The sequence below is a fragment of the Equus asinus genome, chromosome X (genome assembly GCF_041296235.1).
Source record: "Equus asinus isolate D_3611 breed Donkey chromosome X, EquAss-T2T_v2, whole genome shotgun sequence".
Lineage (NCBI taxonomy): Eukaryota > Metazoa > Chordata > Mammalia > Perissodactyla > Equidae > Equus > Equus asinus.
This window is the reverse complement of record NC_091820.1, coordinates 36,078,915-36,095,769: the sequence shown is the minus strand read 5'-3', so window position 1 is coordinate 36,095,769 and position 16,855 is coordinate 36,078,915. Positions and strand designations below refer to the sequence as shown.

Genomic DNA, 16,855 nt, shown 5'->3' with positions numbered 1-16,855 from the left:
ATAGCAGTATTGACCCCACTCCAGACCTCACTCCTCCAGGGAGGGCTGCGTACCTTAGGGTGTCTACTGCCTGGCCAGCTGAGAAGCTTCGCTGCTCCCAAATGTGACTTTTTTCCTCTCCAGCAGGAATTTCTGCCTCTTCTGCCTAAGTCAGGACTGTCCCTTGTTGTGGGGTTTCTTTTTATCCAGTTTTCACTTTTCTCTCCAGGGTAATTTTTCCAAAAATAGATGTAACCTGGTTGTGTTCATGGGAGGAGATGAGTTCAGAGTCTGCTTATGCCACCATCTTGATGAGATCCTGAGGCTCTATTTGTCTTCCAGCATCCATACCCCAGTTTACCAATTCCCCCACAATGGTGATCATGGTGGGCTTACCAGCTCGAGGAAAGACCTACATCTCCACAAAGCTCACGAGATATCTCAACTGGATAGGAACACCAACAAAAGGTATGTGTCTGAAACCCTTTGTTCCAAAGCATCCTTCAGGCCATTGGCTGAAAACAGAGTAAGATAGCAGGTGGCAGAAGAGACAAAGCCCTCAATACCAGAAATGTCTCAAGCCATTATTACCAGTATCAGGACTATTAGTACTACTATTTCTGGTACTACTGTTACTACTACTGCTAATACTACTAGTACTACTACCACCACCACTACCACTACACTCATAAATTTTATAATTTCTTGAGCACATACTCTGTCCAACGCGATGCCAGGTGCTTCATATAGGAACATTAGTAAGATTAAATGTCTGTTCTCAGGGAACTCTAATATTTCAAAACCTCAAAACAACTCTATGAATAACAGACTATTTCTATTACCATGTCTATTATTACAATGCCAATGTTATTATTTTTATTAGCATTACCATTTCTTCGTAATCGTACGGTTTTCAAAAAACCTTAAGGGCATGTTGAAGCACACTGAAGCCGCAGCCCAGAGACCCCCGCAGGGTCTTCTCTACAGTTGGATACCTGAGTTCACCTCGTCCTCCCGAGTCTGGAAGGTTTCCACTCTCTCCAAACCTCTCCTTAGATCTGAGCCTGTCCGCTCCCCCTCCATGGCCAGAAGTGGTCCTGCCTCCTTTCCGCCTCCAGAGGGGTCTCCCTCCCAGCTTGTCAACCTCCTCCCCAGCTCCCTCCTTCCAACTTTCCATTCTTCTCAATGTGGTCTTTTTTCTGCTTACTACCCCTTATGCAGCTATCATTCCCTTCTATTCTCCATTTGATTTCTCAATTCCCCCACCCTGTATCCCCGTTTCTATTTGATTCCTCTGTTCCTCCTAGGAGGACTGTGCTTCTCTGAGCTCCCAAGCCAGCTCTCCCTACTGCCCCCCCCCATGCCAACACTAATTACATAGTGTGTTGTTGCAGTGTATGTCTGGGTCTCTCTCCCCAGGAGCTGATCTGGGGGCAGGGGACTGGGTCACGTTCATTTCTGTCTCTCCAGTATGATCAGATCAAGACATTTAGAGGCTCTAAACACTAAAAGATAGGGTGCCCCCACATCATACGTAATTCAGAATAAAAACAGCAAATGTAAGAAAGTCTACCACAGGTTTTTGTTTATCGCCTGATGACTATATTGATGCTTTTGAAGAATATCAACTTATCTGAAAAATTTTATTGGGCCCATGTTTCTCTTTTACTGGTGCACTGAGCAAGTACTTAGACTCTGTCTTGTGAAATGGAGCACTGCTCCCCAGTGCAGAAAACAGTTCTCCTTGGGCACTGATTTATGTAGTCGCTTGTTAATGATTTGTTGAGCACACAGCCGTGCCAAGGCTGTTGCTGGATGATGGACAAAGAAAGACAAGTAAGATAGGATGCCTGTCCTCCAAGAAAACTCACAGCCATTCTTAAGTTCTAAGACACCCATGAAGGAGGAACTAGTACTATCATCATTTCACAGTTGATGAAATTAAAGCCCAAGAGGTGAAGTGCCTTGTCGAAAGGCACGTGGCCAGTAAGTGATGGAACAGGATATAAACCCACATCCAGTTGATTCCAAAGCCTGACACTCACTGTGACAGGTATGATTCTTGGCTCTACTGATGGGAAGAGAAAAGAGCCCCACAATGGCCCTGTACTCTCCATTTCTCCATTCTCTTCCCCTCCTTTCTCTTGCCCATCCCAACACCCTATCTCTCTTCCCCCTCCCCTCCTTCTCTCCAAGGCTTCTCTTCTCTTTCTCTCATTTCTTCTTTCCTTTCATGTACTTTCTCTTTCTCTAATTCACTGGTGAAGAGTTTCCCAATGGTTTCCCATGTGCCACAATCCATGCTAGCCATTGGACATGCAAAAATGGGTGAGTTCACACCCTGTCCTTGAAGAGTTCTCCATCTGGCTGGGATGCATAATACATGTTACCTAAGAGTCCCAGAACAGGGTGCTGAGAGGGCTCATGGGGGAAATCACCAACTGGAAGGGAGTGAAAGCTTACAGATAGAGTATGTTTGAGCTGGGTCCTGCGGGAGGAGTAGAACATTGGCAGAAGAGAGGAGAGGGAACAGTTCTCATGGAGGACTGCTGGCTTTGAGGAGCCTTTGCTGAGTGTAGGGGCACATGGGACAGGGGTGGATGGGTCTCTGCTCTGATGAGCCTGCTTCCCATCTGCTCCACTCCAGTCCCTTCTCACAGAGGCCCTCAGAGTCATATTTCAAAGCACAAAGCTGACCATACCTACAGCCTCCAAGTTTACATTTAAACAGCCTGCAGGTTTAAATCCAAGCTCCATTGCCTGTCATTCAAGGCCCTCCACAACCAGCCCCTGCCAGTCCCCCAGGTCTCAGTCACGATGGATGACTCATCATCCACCAAACATGTTCTGCCTTCTGCCAACGTCATACCTTTGCTCAAGCTGGTCCTCTGCATGGGGTGTCTTTGTTCCCCACGTCCATGCCTCTCTCATGACTGTGAAAGGCCCGCCTTCCTAAAAGGACTGGTTCAAGTGCTACTTTCTCCAAGAAACCACCTCAGATCACCCCAAGTTTAATTAGTCTTTCCTTCCTCTTTACTCCTTTGCATGGCTCTGTCGGAGCACTTAACAAACTGGGTTGGAGCTCTCTGTTTACTGGTTTACTCTCAGTCCTACCTCCTGGATTATGAGCTCCTTGGGGCCCCATCACGCAGATTTGGTTCATCTCTGACACCCCAGAGCATGTGTCCTGCTTCACAGAGGTGACATCAGAAAGTATTTATTGGATGAATAAATGAATTATTACATTGCCTCTTCAGCTATTATCCAGTTTCTTTTCCTTTCCTTGCCTCCTCTCTAGCTTTTCACAATTATAAATGAGAAAGTATAGCCTAGAGAGGGCCATAAATTTAGATTCTCTGTCATGATATGGAAAAATGTAATAATGTTGAACTAGGATTCAGAAGGCTCAATCTAGTTCTGTCGCCAGCTTACTCACTGACCCTTGGTGATTGATTTTACTCCTTTCATCTCAGTTTATCTTTCTAATGCAATAGGGCATTAAAACAGCTTGAGGTTTTGATAAAATAGAATAGTGGAAAGACTACCAGCTTTGGAATCAAGCAGACCTGAGTTTGAATCCCAGCTCCCCGCTTCTTAACTGAGAAAGGTATTTCCTCTATCTGAATTTCAGTTTTCTCGTTTGTAAGATAGGAATGGTGATTCGTACTCTATAGGGTTGTTGTAAGGACTAAATGAGCTGGTAGTCATAATTTGAAGCTTTATAAGCATATTATATAGCTACAAATTATACCTTCTTCTACCTCTGAGATCCCTCGCAAGTACATTTTTTTTTTTTTTGCCACTGGGATCTTCCCAACCTCTTCACCAGGGCTCCCTGCTTTCAGTGTTTAATTTAGGCCAGTATCGACGAGAAGCAGTGAGCTACAAGAACTACGAATTCTTTCTCCCAGACAACATGGAGGCCCTACTTATCAGGAAGTAAGTACTTAACATTTTAGGGACCTGTGCTGCATCCTGGCTGAGGGAGGACTTTGTTCAGATGATGGGGGAGTGGAGCAGAACAACTTGGGTTAGCGAGGAATCCCTCTAGACTCTCAAAGGGTGGTTGAGACAGTCCTTTTACCATCCTACCCAAAACCTATTTCTGGTCATAACCGTCTCCTACTTAAGAAATCTAACAGCCTCCTACTTCTGACAGGAGAGTAGAAACTTCTCAGCCTAGCATTTGAGACAAGAATTTCAATAGCTAGGCCTGCCCCAGTCTCATTCATTCAACCTCAAGGTCTCTCTCCTCTATAAGACTGAGCACTTCCAGAATAGAGCCTTGTCATTAGTGCCATCAAGTTGATTCCAACTCCTAGTGACCCTGTGTACAGCAGAGCAGAATCCTGCCCAGTCTTTTTGCATCGCTCCACTGCTGTTTGTAGGGTTTTCATGGCCAATTTTCTTGGAAGTAGGTAGCCAGGTCCTCCTTCTTAGTGTGTCTTAGTCTGGAAGCTCTGCTGAAACCTGTCCACCATGGATGACCTGCTGGTATTTGAAATACCTGTGGCATAGCTGTCACATTACAGCAACATACAGCCACCAGAGTATGACAACTGACATACTGGTCTGGTGTGGTTCCCTGACCAGGAAATGAACCCAGGCCGTACTGGTGAGAGCACCAAATCTTAACCAGTAAACCACTGTGGCTAGCTAGAATAGAGCCTGGGTCTCATTTATTGAACCACGCCTTCATAATAGAATCCAGCAAAGAATAATCACTAAATAGATTTTTGCGGAAAGCATAAATACATTGCTACCATCATACTTGTGCTTGCACTGTTATCCATGCCAAGAATGCCTTCTACTTCAGAGATCATATACTCAGGTTCTACCTGGGATCAAGAACCAGTTCAGCTTGAGCTCTATTACTTCAAGAGTTGGAGCCCTTGATATTATTGCTTCTATCATTAGTCCATGTTTCCTGGGTATGTGACTTTATACCTGCCCCTAAGATGTGCACAGAGAGCCACTTACAACTGTGTGACTGCTCTGTGCTTGTCATGGTGCCTAGAACATAGGACACCTTGTATAGATGTTCTATAGATAAATAATTTAATGTAGGACATCTGAGACATGGTGCAAAAGATAATGCAGAAAATTAGAAAGGAACCCATCTTGGGGATAGGGATTGTCTCTGTTTCTTTCTCCATCTTTTTCAGGCAGTGTGCCCTGGCAGCCCTGAAAGATGTCCATGACTATCTCAGCCATGAGGAAGGTCACGTTGCGGTAAAAAAATCTGCACTTTCCCTCAGGTTTCTACTGGGATGGAGAACAGTTAATATGTATTGAGCATTTACTATATTCCATACATTATTCTAAGTACTTTGCAATATTAATTTAATTCCTTCTCCTCCATGAGACAGGTATTGTTATCATATACCATTTTATAGCCCAGAAGTATGGCACACAGAGAGATTAAATAGTTTTCCAAAGTGGTACAGTGTGTATGTGGCAGGGCCAGAACTGGAATCCAGGTTGTATAGCTCCAGAATCTACATTCTTAACCACCATGTTCTACCACTCCACTCCTAAGAATTTGCCAGGACTACACTAGAATTTAAAACTACGGTACAAACATTTTTGAGTTCTATAGATTTACCTAAACATCTAGTCAATTGACTCTCATAGACCCTTGGGATAGGATTTACAAATTCTAAAAGGGGAAGAGATCCTCAAGTATGCAAATGGTCCCATTTAATGTGCTGAAGATAGGGCATTGTTTCCTGTTCTTGAAGAGCTCCAAAGTAATAAGGAAGGAAGAAGCCTCACCTAGGAGCTGAGAAAAGCAGTTCTAGCCCTGCTCTGTCAGCAACTCTCAGTGACCATGGTTAAGGCAAGTCTTTCTTCTAAATCTCAACTACTTCACCTGTAAAATGACCCTAATAAAACCCCACAATTTTCCTCTTGCCTTATTGTACCTACAGAGTCTGCTACATTTCTGGAAAGACAGTAAGGGCTCAGTGAGTGCTTGAGAAATTGACATAAGCCAATTCCAAATCTTTGCTATCCTTCAAGACCCTGTTCAAGTTCTATCCCCTCCTGGAAGTCCTCCACTTAGCACAGGGATAGTAAAAGAGTAGGCTTTCTATCAGCACCAGATTCAGAGTAAACCAATATCATCATCTGCTTTTAGGTTTTTGATGCCACCAACACTACCAGAGAACGTCGGTCACTGATTCTGCAGTTTGCTAAAGAACATGGTTACAAGGTACAAGGACATTTCCACTCTTTATTGCTTTTGTTTTATTTATTTATTTTTTACTGAGGTAACATTGGTTTATAACACGATATAAATGTCAGGTGTACATCATTATATTTCAATGTCTGCGCAGACTACATCATGTTTACCAAACCCAGAAACTAATTACAATCTGTCACCACACACATGTGCCGTTTTACTCCTTTAGCCCTCCCTCTTCCTCTTTCCTCTCTTGTAGCCACCAATCTAATCTCTATATCTATGTGTTTGTTTGTTGTTGTTGTTGCTGTTTTTATCTTCCACTTGTGATACTCTCACTCTTATCTAGAGTCTACTTATCGAGCGCAAACCCCAAAGAAAAGCAAATCAGGGGATGCCGAGATGCCAAATCAGTTACCCCAGGCTCGACATTTTAATTTGGTTGTATGGCTTTCCAGGTCACAGAAGCAGCAAAACTTCTAGAACAGGAAAAGAGAGGTGCCACATTAGGCAACAAAAGATGATTTCTGACAGGTTGACACTGGGGAGGTGGGGCTGAGGAAAGAGGGGAGAGAATCACCACATAAGAACTGAAAACAAGTGAAAACACAAAACAACAATCTGGGGCCATTCAATGTAGAGCCAATATGCCTCATAAAACTCAGAATCCTGAAACACCGCTGTATGAAATTATGCTGTCAGAGATGCCTCTAGGGATGACTGAGAGCCATAGAGAAGGGGTCAAGCTGTGTTTGCCTCCTACCAAACAGAATTCCCTGCTGGAAATCTCTCTTCTGTTTCTCTTGTAGGTCTTTTTCATTGAGTCCATCTGTAATGACCCTGGCATCATTGCAGAAAACATCAGGGTAAGGAGCACCAGTTACCTTTCCTCCATACTTTGCCTCAGACTCAGATCATGCCTAAAAAGACATATATTAGGTTAAAGGAGGTATTCTTCCCCAAGCTTCTCCTTGCACTTCCTGTAGGAAGCATTCCCTGACCATCCTGGCATATAATGATCCTAAGAAATTAAATGAAGCCAATATAGAGAGAGTGCTTAATATGCACCAGGTACCAAGCTTGATTCTCACTGATTTTTCACAACAAACCTGTATGTTAGGTATCATTTCAGTGTTGGAGAGAGGAAACTGAGGTTCCAAGAGGAGAAGTGAGTTGTCAAGGGTTAATATAGCCGGAAAGAGGTAGACCTAAGACTGGACCTCAGGCTTAGCTGTCTGCCTGGAAAGCTCTTTATTCTGCCTCACAATTTGTATCAGAACTATCACTGCTCTTGTATTCTAGGCATGTGATCTAGAAGTAGATCACTCACCACATTTTATTGTTCCCTATTTCATCAAATTACTGGAGCTCAGGCACAGAAGAGACCTTAAAGGTCACCTCCTTCAACTCTCCATCAGATACTTGAAATCTCAGCTAAATATTTGTCTGCATTTTCTCTTCATACCTCCAGTGACAAGAGGCTTATTGCCTTCATCAAATGCAGCTCAATCAAGCTGAAATCCGTCCCCCTGAAGTTTCTGCTCATTGGTCCTCTTTTTTGCCTCTTGGGGCTTAGAACATGTCTAATCTCTCTCTTTCCTCCTCATCCATCCTTCTATCTATCCATTTATTGATTTGACAAAGATAGAATCTGTACACCTGGGCTGGGTATTAGAGACATAGAAACAGATAGAGAGTCCTCTTTTGAGCTCACAGTCTAGTAAGAGAGAGCGATAAGTTTATAGACATAACTCTGTGAGGTCAGTGCTGAGACAAGGGGAAAAAGGAGGCTGTGGGTGCATAGTGTTGAGGACCTAACCTTGCATAGGAGGGGTAGGGGTGTATCAGGGAAGGCTTCTCAATGAAGGTAATAGCTGATCTGCACCTTGAAGAAGGCATAGGAATTCAGCAGGTAAAGAATTGGAAATAAGGGAATAGCATATACTAAGTTTGGCATCTCCAGAGAACTATAAGTAGCTAAGGTTGGCTAAAGCAAAGTGGAGGAATAGGGGAGCAATGGGAAATGAGGATAAAGAAATCATTTGGGGACCAATCATGAAAAACCATGAGTCACTCACTAAAATAGTTCATACTTTGTCCTAAAAAATATGAGGAAATTATGAAGGATTTTAAGCAAAAGAATGCCATGGTCAGATATGCATGCTAGAAATATCCTTCTGGCTGATTGTATGGGGAATATATAAGAAGTAACAAGACTGTATACAAAGTAATCAGTCACAAAGCTATAGTGAACATCCAGGCAAGAGAGAATGGAAGCCAACTGAGAGATATTTAGGAGATAGAGTGGAGAAGATTTGGCACCTGCTGAGAGGTGGGAGATGATAGAAAGAGACACATCTAGGATGACTCCCAGATTTATTTTAGGCTCAGGTGACTGAGTGGATGATAATACCATTCACTGAGATGCAGAATGTAGACGGAGAAGGTATATGTTGGGGAATTAGAAGATGTCAGTCCTTTAGCAATCTAAAGCCAAGATGCCATGTTCTCCCTGTAAACACTTGATACATGTAAGCCATTATGACCCCTGGCCAAGATCTCCTGACCCTCTTCTTTAATCATTTTTCACATCACAATTTCTAGTCCTCTTATAAATGTTCCTCTTAAACAGTGTATGCTCTACAACTGAATATAATATAATAGACTTTGTTTGACCACATACAGATAAGGAATAAGGAGTCACACAGTCCAGATTCTCTTCACTTAACTGATTTCGTAAACTTGGGCAAGACCCTTTCTCCAAGTCGCATCTTTATTATGAAGGATATTGTACTCAATGATCTCTAAGGGCTCTTCCCAAGGGCACTGTCAGAGTGTTTGTCTCCCATGGTCCCCCTGTCTTTACTTCTCCCAGCAAGTGAAACTCGGCAGCCCTGATTACGTAGACTGTGACCGGGAAAAAGTTCTGGAAGATTTTCTGAAGAGAATTGAGTGCTATAAGGTCAACTACCAACCCTTGGATGATGAACTGGACAGGTAAGAGCCCAAAACCCCAAAGTCCAGGTCTGGATTCTTAGCCCTGTTTTGATGTCCTGTAGGACCTCGGGAAATGTCCTTCCTCTCTGGGCCTCAACTTCTCTATCTGTAACATCTGTGAGCTGGACTTGATGATCTGTCTTCAAGGACCCTTCCCAGCTCTAATTATCCATGAGGTGGTGATTCCTTGATGTGTAAGGTGTTTACGAGAGGATTGAGGTAGTGCTTTCCTGAGCAATATGGACAGATCAGGACCCTGATCTCTGGGAACAAATGCCTCCTTCCTGTGGTTGTTGCTATTATTTTCCCAAAAGTATTCTTCACACATGTATGACACTTCAGTTTCCAAACATGTTCATCTTCTTTGTTTCATTGAATGCCCTCAGCACGCCTGTGAAGGAGACCAAAGTAAGTCTTATGATCATATATTTTCAAGAAGAGGAAATTGAGTCTTAGAGAGATGAAACCACTTGTCCAAGCTCCCACCACAAGTCAAGGTTAGAGCTAGGATTTTAACCACATATTCTGTCTCCTAGTGATGTCTCCTTTCACAATGCCCAGGCATCTCTTCAATCAATAAGTATACGGAGTTTTTGGGCTGTGATGTACACAGTGGGTGCAAAATAAGGGCAAGAGAGGTAGGTTCTTTCCTCAGGTAGCTTCCATAATGCCTTGACATAGGGGAAGACATATGAAAAATATGAAACTTTCATTCATAATACAAGCTAAAGCTTAAAGAGGTGTTAGCTGGCACTACAGGGAAGATGTGAGTTTTAGACATAGGGTGTTCCCAGAACCCCACTTTCTTTAAAAATGGGTTGTGATGAGAAGAGATCCTGGTCACTCAGACCCTTTGGGTCCCAAGTGAGAAATATAAGACCTCAAGTAGTCATTACCATCCAAAGAAGTCTAAAGAACATTCTTCCAGCTTTGTCCAACTGAAGTCCTAAGAGGTGAGAATTGTCACTGCCTCACACCTTAGATGGGGAAACAGACCTAGAGCAGGGAAAGGGCTTACCTGAGGCCATGCAAGTCAGTAGCAGAATTCAAACCCTTATTTTCAAACTTCCAGCCTGCTTCTCCCCCTCCCACATCCCTATATCATAAAAAGTGTCACATGAGGCTTAGACACTCAGTGCAAAAGGGGCAGGACTTTACATACAATTGTGAAGATTGTTCACTGTGCAATGACAACCATGTGAAGGGTACACTAATTTTTCTCATCAAAGCATGTGTTCTGGAGTGAGACTGTGTCTACCTTGAGGAAAGTGTAACTTTTTCACATTTCCACAAAGGCACCATATGGACTAGCCACATATGGTGAAAGAAGTTTGAAGGAGGGAAGCTGAAGTAAAAGAACAGCATTGAGAAAGCCCCCAGCCTTCAGTCTAGACTCCTGCAGGTGCTCAATTAGTGTTTGATGAATCAATTTGGCCCTGAAGACAACTGATTCTGAAGGTTGGCTTTATTTAATCACTTTTTCATCAACAGACGTTAACAGTCCATACATCGGGGCCCAGCCCTAAGCTGTGCCCTAGGAACCCAAGCAGGCAAGGGCTGTTCCTGCTCTGATAGAATACTCACTTGGTTGAGGAAGACAGTGAGTATGCAGTTGATCATAATTGTGGGGATGGTAAACCAAGTGGGCTGGAGGAACACAGAGGAGGGAACCCAGCCCAGCTTGGAGGAAGAGGTCTGGAAGAGCAGATTTACCCAGTAGGTAGACTAGACATGTGTTCAGCGTACCAGCAAGTAGAGGCTACCAAAAATAAGAAGAAAATAATCTTGGAAGCTTTTAATATTTTGTATTTCAAAAACAGGATTAAGAAGTCAAAATTTAAAAAAATAAAATCATGGGGCCGGCCCTGTGGCCGAGTGGTTAAGTTCATGCGCTCCGCTTCGGCGGCCCAGGGTTTCACTGGTTTGGATCCTGGACGTGGACATGGCACCGCTTGTTGGGCCATGCTGTGGCAGCATCCCACATGCCACAACTAGAGGGGCCCACAACTAAAAATACACAACTATGTATCAGGGGGCTTTGGGGAGAAAAAAGGAAAAATAAAATCTTAAAAAAAAAATAAAATCAGAACCTGGTAAAACCTCCTCATATTATAATATAGTTTATAATTTTTATTTTGAATTCCACTTGGTTGGGGGGGGCATTAGCTACTATAATACTGGTGGCACAAAACACTTCTAAATGACTTCATATGATTCTGGGCTCAAAGAAGACTTCCTAGAGAGAGTGAATGTACTGCCTCTTGAAGGATGGATGCATAGGAGCTCAACTTTGGAAATCAGACAAGGAACGTCTTTTCAAGCAAAGAGAACAGCACTTTGTAATGGCCTAGTTAAATTTGAATAAAAGTAGAAGAGTACAGAGAATATTCCAGCAAAAGCATGAAGGCTAGAACGAAACAGAGAAGTTATGAGCATAGGCATGGGACAGTAAGACGAGGCCAAGTGGGTCAGTGTGTGAAGACACCTAGAATGTCAGACTAAACTGAGGAATTTGGAAGTTCTCCTAGAGCCACCCAGGACCTAGTGTCAGGAACAGACAGTAACCAGGAAACAAGGCTACCTCAGATATTTTCTACCCCTAGGGTCTGAGAATCCTACACAAGATGGTTGGAGAGGATGACCTTAGGCAAATCACTTCCTCTCACTGTTTCAGTTTTCTCACCTGTAAAAGAGAGAGAATGATCTCTGCTTCCTAGGATAGTTATGAGGATTCATGTACTTTAAAGTCCCCACTCGCCGCCATCTGCACAAATAATGCTCAGCAAGTGCAAGTGCCGTATGGGAACCATTAGACATGGATGACAGGGCTGGGAATGATAAGTATGGTGCAGATAGAAAGGCTTTCTCTAGTAAGAGCAGAGGAGAGGCTTTCTGAAACCAAACCCATCAACCACTGCCTTACCTGCCTTGGGTTAGTGCAGCTGTTTCCATTCACTTGGTTTTGTTACTGTGTACCCAGGGTTGCTGATGTGTCACCCCATTGCCCCAGACTTCCCCTCTTCTTCCCAGGGATTACCCTGATCTCCCTACAATCCAACAACTAAAGGATTAATGCCTGACATAGCAGGACCTCGGAAGTCTTGCTCCATGGTTCTAGTCTTCTGATTAGTCAGTGTCCCCCATTCCCAGCTCCTTTGCAGACGTGTTGTTGAATAAGTTTGATTATCACTCTGTGTATAGTTATTAGTTCATGATAGAGCACAGAATTGAGGGGATAACATAGAGGCTTCAAGCAAGAACCACAAGTTCCCCAATGATGCTGCGGACCACCTCTGTATCCCCATGCCCCTGTACTTGGCACATCTTAGATTGAGTGGCTATTTGTGGAGTGGGTGTTGAGCATTGATAATGTGTTTCTAAGTATATGTTTTTGACTGGTCTAAGAGCTCCCAAAGGGCAGATGCTGAGTTCCCACCCAAAGCACAATACTTAGAACAGAGAAGCATGTATTTTTTGACTGCATGGCAGATAGGGAAAGAACCTAACCCACTCTCCTTTCTGAGTGAGAAGAGAGACGTACAAACACAAGCGCACACAATCTGGTAGCGGCCTGTGGAGTGTCAAGCACAATATATCATAGCAGAGGCTCAAAGAACACAGGGGTAGGCTTGAGATTTGAAAGGGTGAGGAAGTGGACAAGTCAGAAGCTGCCAGTGAGATGTTGGAGGAAGCCAGGGACACAGAGGATTACTGCTTCTCTGAGTATGTCAGGAGTGTGAACCACAAAGGAGAGAACCCCTGATGCCTGGAGTGTCATAAGTGAAGATGAAAAGACAGTCTGGCTCAAGCTGAGATTGAGCAATGGAGAGAGAGGGAGACGGTAGCAGGCAGTGAGCTCCTCAGGGTGGCCAGGAACCAAGTCTCTAGAACTTCTTCTAGGTTTTAGAAGGTTCTCTAGTCTTCTAGGTATCTAGAACAGAGAAAGCCCTGGTATCTTGTTAGAGGGAAGGTAGGTGAGGGCTGGACTGTGGAGGAGGTTTGAAAGCAGGGGGTGTGGTTGGGGCATTCTCTTGGGATTAGCCTCTCCACCTTTAGCCCCTGAGCTGCCCTTGCTCCTGCTTGGGCCGGCCCAGCCACCTATCCTACATCAAGATCTTCGACGTGGGCACACGCTACATGGTGAATCGAGTGCAGGACCACATCCAGAGTCGCACAGTCTACTATCTCATGAACATCCACGTCACACCCCGCTCCATCTACCTATGCCGGCACGGTGAGAGTGAACTCAACCTCAGAGGCCGCATTGGAGGTGACTCTGGCCTCTCAGCTCGAGGCAAGCAGGTAGGGAGGGTCCCATGTACCCAGAGGTGTTGGTGGAGCTGGCCCAGGTGGGCCGCAGTTGGCTGGGTGGCCACTACATGGGCCCTGCGGATGGGGGGACTCACCAAAAGGGTAAGAGCAGGTTCTGGTCACGCCTGCTCTTCCACCCCATCAGCCACTCAGTCTTAGCCTGTCCTTGAATGGCTCCCGTGTGCCAACAGCATCTCCAAGTCTGATAACTTGGTCCTGGCACTCCAGGCCTGCCCAGATCTGGCTGCCCCTTCAGCTGCATTATAGTGAGCACCCTTCGCCCGTGCCTGACTGGTCCCCTCATCTTTCTCACAACTCTGTGCCTTTGCTTGCGCGGTTTCCCGCACCTAGGCTGGCCTCCTCTGTCAGCTGGTGGGCAACACTTGCACAGACAGCTGCCCTGAGGCGCCCCACCCTTGAATCCACCATTTCCTCCCTTACTCAGGGCTGATGCTACACCCCCCAACCCCGACTGCAGGTCATCATGGTGTCAGCACTCGTCCCCCAGCAGTTGCGGCTTCTTTCCTGCCCCCCTCCCCACACCTTTCAGGGGCCCAGCTCCTCCTGCTCCACGGTCTGGTCCAGGAAGCCTTCCCCTGTCCTCTCCTGCCCTCCCAGGCAGGTCATCATACCCTGGGCTCCATCTCTCCCAGTTCTGGTCCCTCTCTGACTCTATGGCATGGGTCTCTTCTCTTCAGCCAAACATAGTAACCTGCACATTGTGGGTCCTGGCTAAACAAAGGGACACATTTTCCCCTGTGTTTGGCCCTGTGCCTGGGCTTGTTAGTACAGGTATTGTTCTTTCTGGGAGGATGGCTTGCAGTGAGACAAGTGGGAAATGGGGTGCAGGCGGGAAGGAGCACCCTCATTTATTGGACATCTGTGCACAGTCATGGCACCATCTGCTTCCACATGTGTGCCTCATTTAATCTTCACAATAGCTCTGAGGGGTGGGTATTACCGTCACCAATTTATGGATGGGGAAGCTGAGGCCAAGACAGGAGGAGAAGGTGGCCCCAGGTCACACAGCCGGTAAAGGACAGAGCCAGGACTGAAAACCAGGCCTTCCTGATGCCCCTCAGCATCCCCCACTGCGGAGGTGGTGGAGTTCCAGGCAAGGCAGCCCGCTGGAAGGCCCGGTTCTTGTGGCTCCCTTTCTGTTACCTTCAGACTGGCAGCCTGCTCTCGGGGTGGACTCTGACCTCTGACTTCCACTTCTCTTGCTCCTCAGAGCAGGGTCAGAGGCCGCTGGAGGTGTGACCCCCTCCCCATGGCACCACCTGCAGCCAGGGGTCTCCCCGTTGGGGCTGGTCACAGCCCTGCCCGCACAGCTCAGTGGCCAGTTTGAAAATGTGGCCATCTCCACATGGCAGGCCTCCCTTGCACACAAATGTGCACATTTACACACTCATGCCTGGCTCCAACCTTCACACTCATGAGCACAGTGCAACATGCATGGTTTACAAAGCACTTTCCCACTGACTGTAACCCACAATCAATCAAAATAGCTCTCACCTACTTTGTGCCAGGGAGCACTCTGGGTGCTCTCCATCCGCTATCTAACGTGACATTCAGAGAGACCAGGCTGGGTGAGCTAATGCTGTTCGCATCTTACAGGCAGGAGATGGGGCCAGAGAGGGGCAAGGGCTTGTCCCGGGATACAGAGGGACCATGTAAAGGAGCTGGGGCAGTTTAACCCCTCTTGCCTACCTCTTAGTCAAGGGTTCCTTCCACCAGAGCACTCGCGCTCATCATAACTGGTGCTCACACTGACTGCTGACTCATAATCCATAATTAGAATGTGTGTATGAAATGTCTGTGTTTGTACATAAAATAGCGTGCCTGTATCTACACATTTGTGCAGATATTCCTCACACACCATCTGTGGTAAATAACATGGCTCTATGTAGAAGAAGAGCAAATCACTTGCTCATCCTCCAGCCTTTTCTGGCTCCTCTTAGCACTGTCATTGTTTCCCTCACTGGTCTGGCTGTGTCTTGAGAACAGGCCACCTCGGTATCCAGCATATGGCCATACACACTCTGTACATTTTTGAATGCCCTTAGAACCTGGGTACCAGGACCCCTGCTCAAGCAATGATAATTCATAGGGTCAAAGAGAAATGTCCCCCAAATCCCACCCCCTCACTTCTAGATCACACTCTCAATACTCAGAACCCTAGGGTTCCCTGCCCTTGTGACCTGGAGTCTGCTTCCAGTGTCTGTATGGGCTTATCCCCAGAGTCTGTCCACCTGAGAGCAGGCCACATCACAGGGGTTCACCCCTAGAAGAAAGGGTGGCCAAGAGGTCACTGTTTGTGGATCATGGGGGTCTGTAGAGATATGGTATGGACAGAACTTAGTCATGTGATTACATTATCCACAAACATGTACTCAAGGCACCTCGGAGTGCAGGATGGGGGCAGAAAAGGGAAGAGAATGGAGGTGGACTATGGGTGGAGTGCCTCCGTTTGTACTCTTGTCCCAAGCTCCATAATGTTAGAGGTGGGCTGTTTGAATGAATGAATAACCAAATAAGAGGTTCAGTGAGCAAGCAATAATACACACACACACACACACACACACACAGGGGCAAACATATACACATATAAACACACATACTCTTTTCTATTACCTTGATCTTTAGTCAGATGGGCAAGAGTATGACTTTTCATAAATTGGAAACATTTAAACCCTGCACTCTTGTTTGTTCATCATCGTTCCACCATTTGTAGCAGATCTGAGCTTGTTCTCATGGCCACCCTGTCTTGTTTTATCTCTCTTTCTCCCCTCCTCTCATCCTTTGCACTCCTACTCTCCAGTATGCCTATGCCCTGGCCAATTTCATTCAGTCCCAGGGCATCAGCTCTCTGAAGGTGTGGACCAGCCACATGAAGAGGACTATCCAGACAGCTGAGGCCTTGGGTGTCCCGTATGAGCAGTGGAAGGCCCTGAATGAGATTGATGCGGTGAGATGGAGGGGGATGGATTTCCTGGTGGGTGGTGGGACTTGACCCTGGGCTTGTTGTCTTGCTTGCCTCTGCTCTGGTTCCTATGGGGAACCTAATCAATTCAACAAACGTTTCTCAACAACCAGCTCTGTACCAGATACTATTCTGTGGCTTTGGGATCTAGTGAAGGCCAGAACAGACAAGGTCTCTGCCCTCATGGAACCCAAAGGCAGACAGTAAATGAGACATTGCATCTCATGTGACAAAGTGTTGTGATGGGGAAAGTACAAGGGACTATAGAGGCTCAGAAGGTGAGGGTGCTCCTGGCAAGACTTTGTGGTGGGAGGTTTATCTGGAAAGTTTTCTGGATGAAGCTGGAGATTAGATAAGAAGCAGGCAAAATGGACTTGAAGTGAGGGAATAAATTTAGTTCC

At 45.7% G+C, this 16,855-nt stretch overlaps 1 protein-coding gene across 9 annotated transcripts in view; it reads left to right on the top strand.

Annotated features, from left to right (window-relative positions):
* The window catches only part of PFKFB1 (6-phosphofructo-2-kinase/fructose-2,6-biphosphatase 1), a 74,642-nt gene that overhangs the window by 45,813 nt on the left and 11,974 nt on the right, over positions 1–16,855 (top strand). For 5 of the 9 annotated variants that reach the window (XM_070502884.1, XM_044763351.2, XM_044763352.2 and 2 more), the window contains 8 exons: positions 322–447; positions 3,825–3,918; positions 5,145–5,211; positions 6,119–6,193; positions 6,973–7,029; positions 9,039–9,160; positions 13,255–13,462; positions 16,293–16,439. In XM_070502884.1, the coding sequence (XP_070358985.1) occupies positions 322–447; positions 3,825–3,918; positions 5,145–5,211; positions 6,119–6,193; positions 6,973–7,029; positions 9,039–9,160; positions 13,255–13,462; positions 16,293–16,439 (896 nt within the window). Of the gene's footprint in view, positions 1–208; positions 448–3,808; positions 3,919–5,144; positions 5,212–6,118; positions 6,194–6,972; positions 7,030–9,038; positions 9,161–13,254; positions 13,463–16,292; positions 16,440–16,855 lie in introns of those variants that run through there. The other 4 variants (XM_070502888.1, XM_044763353.2, XM_070502886.1 and 1 more) reach the window with 4 other exon arrangements.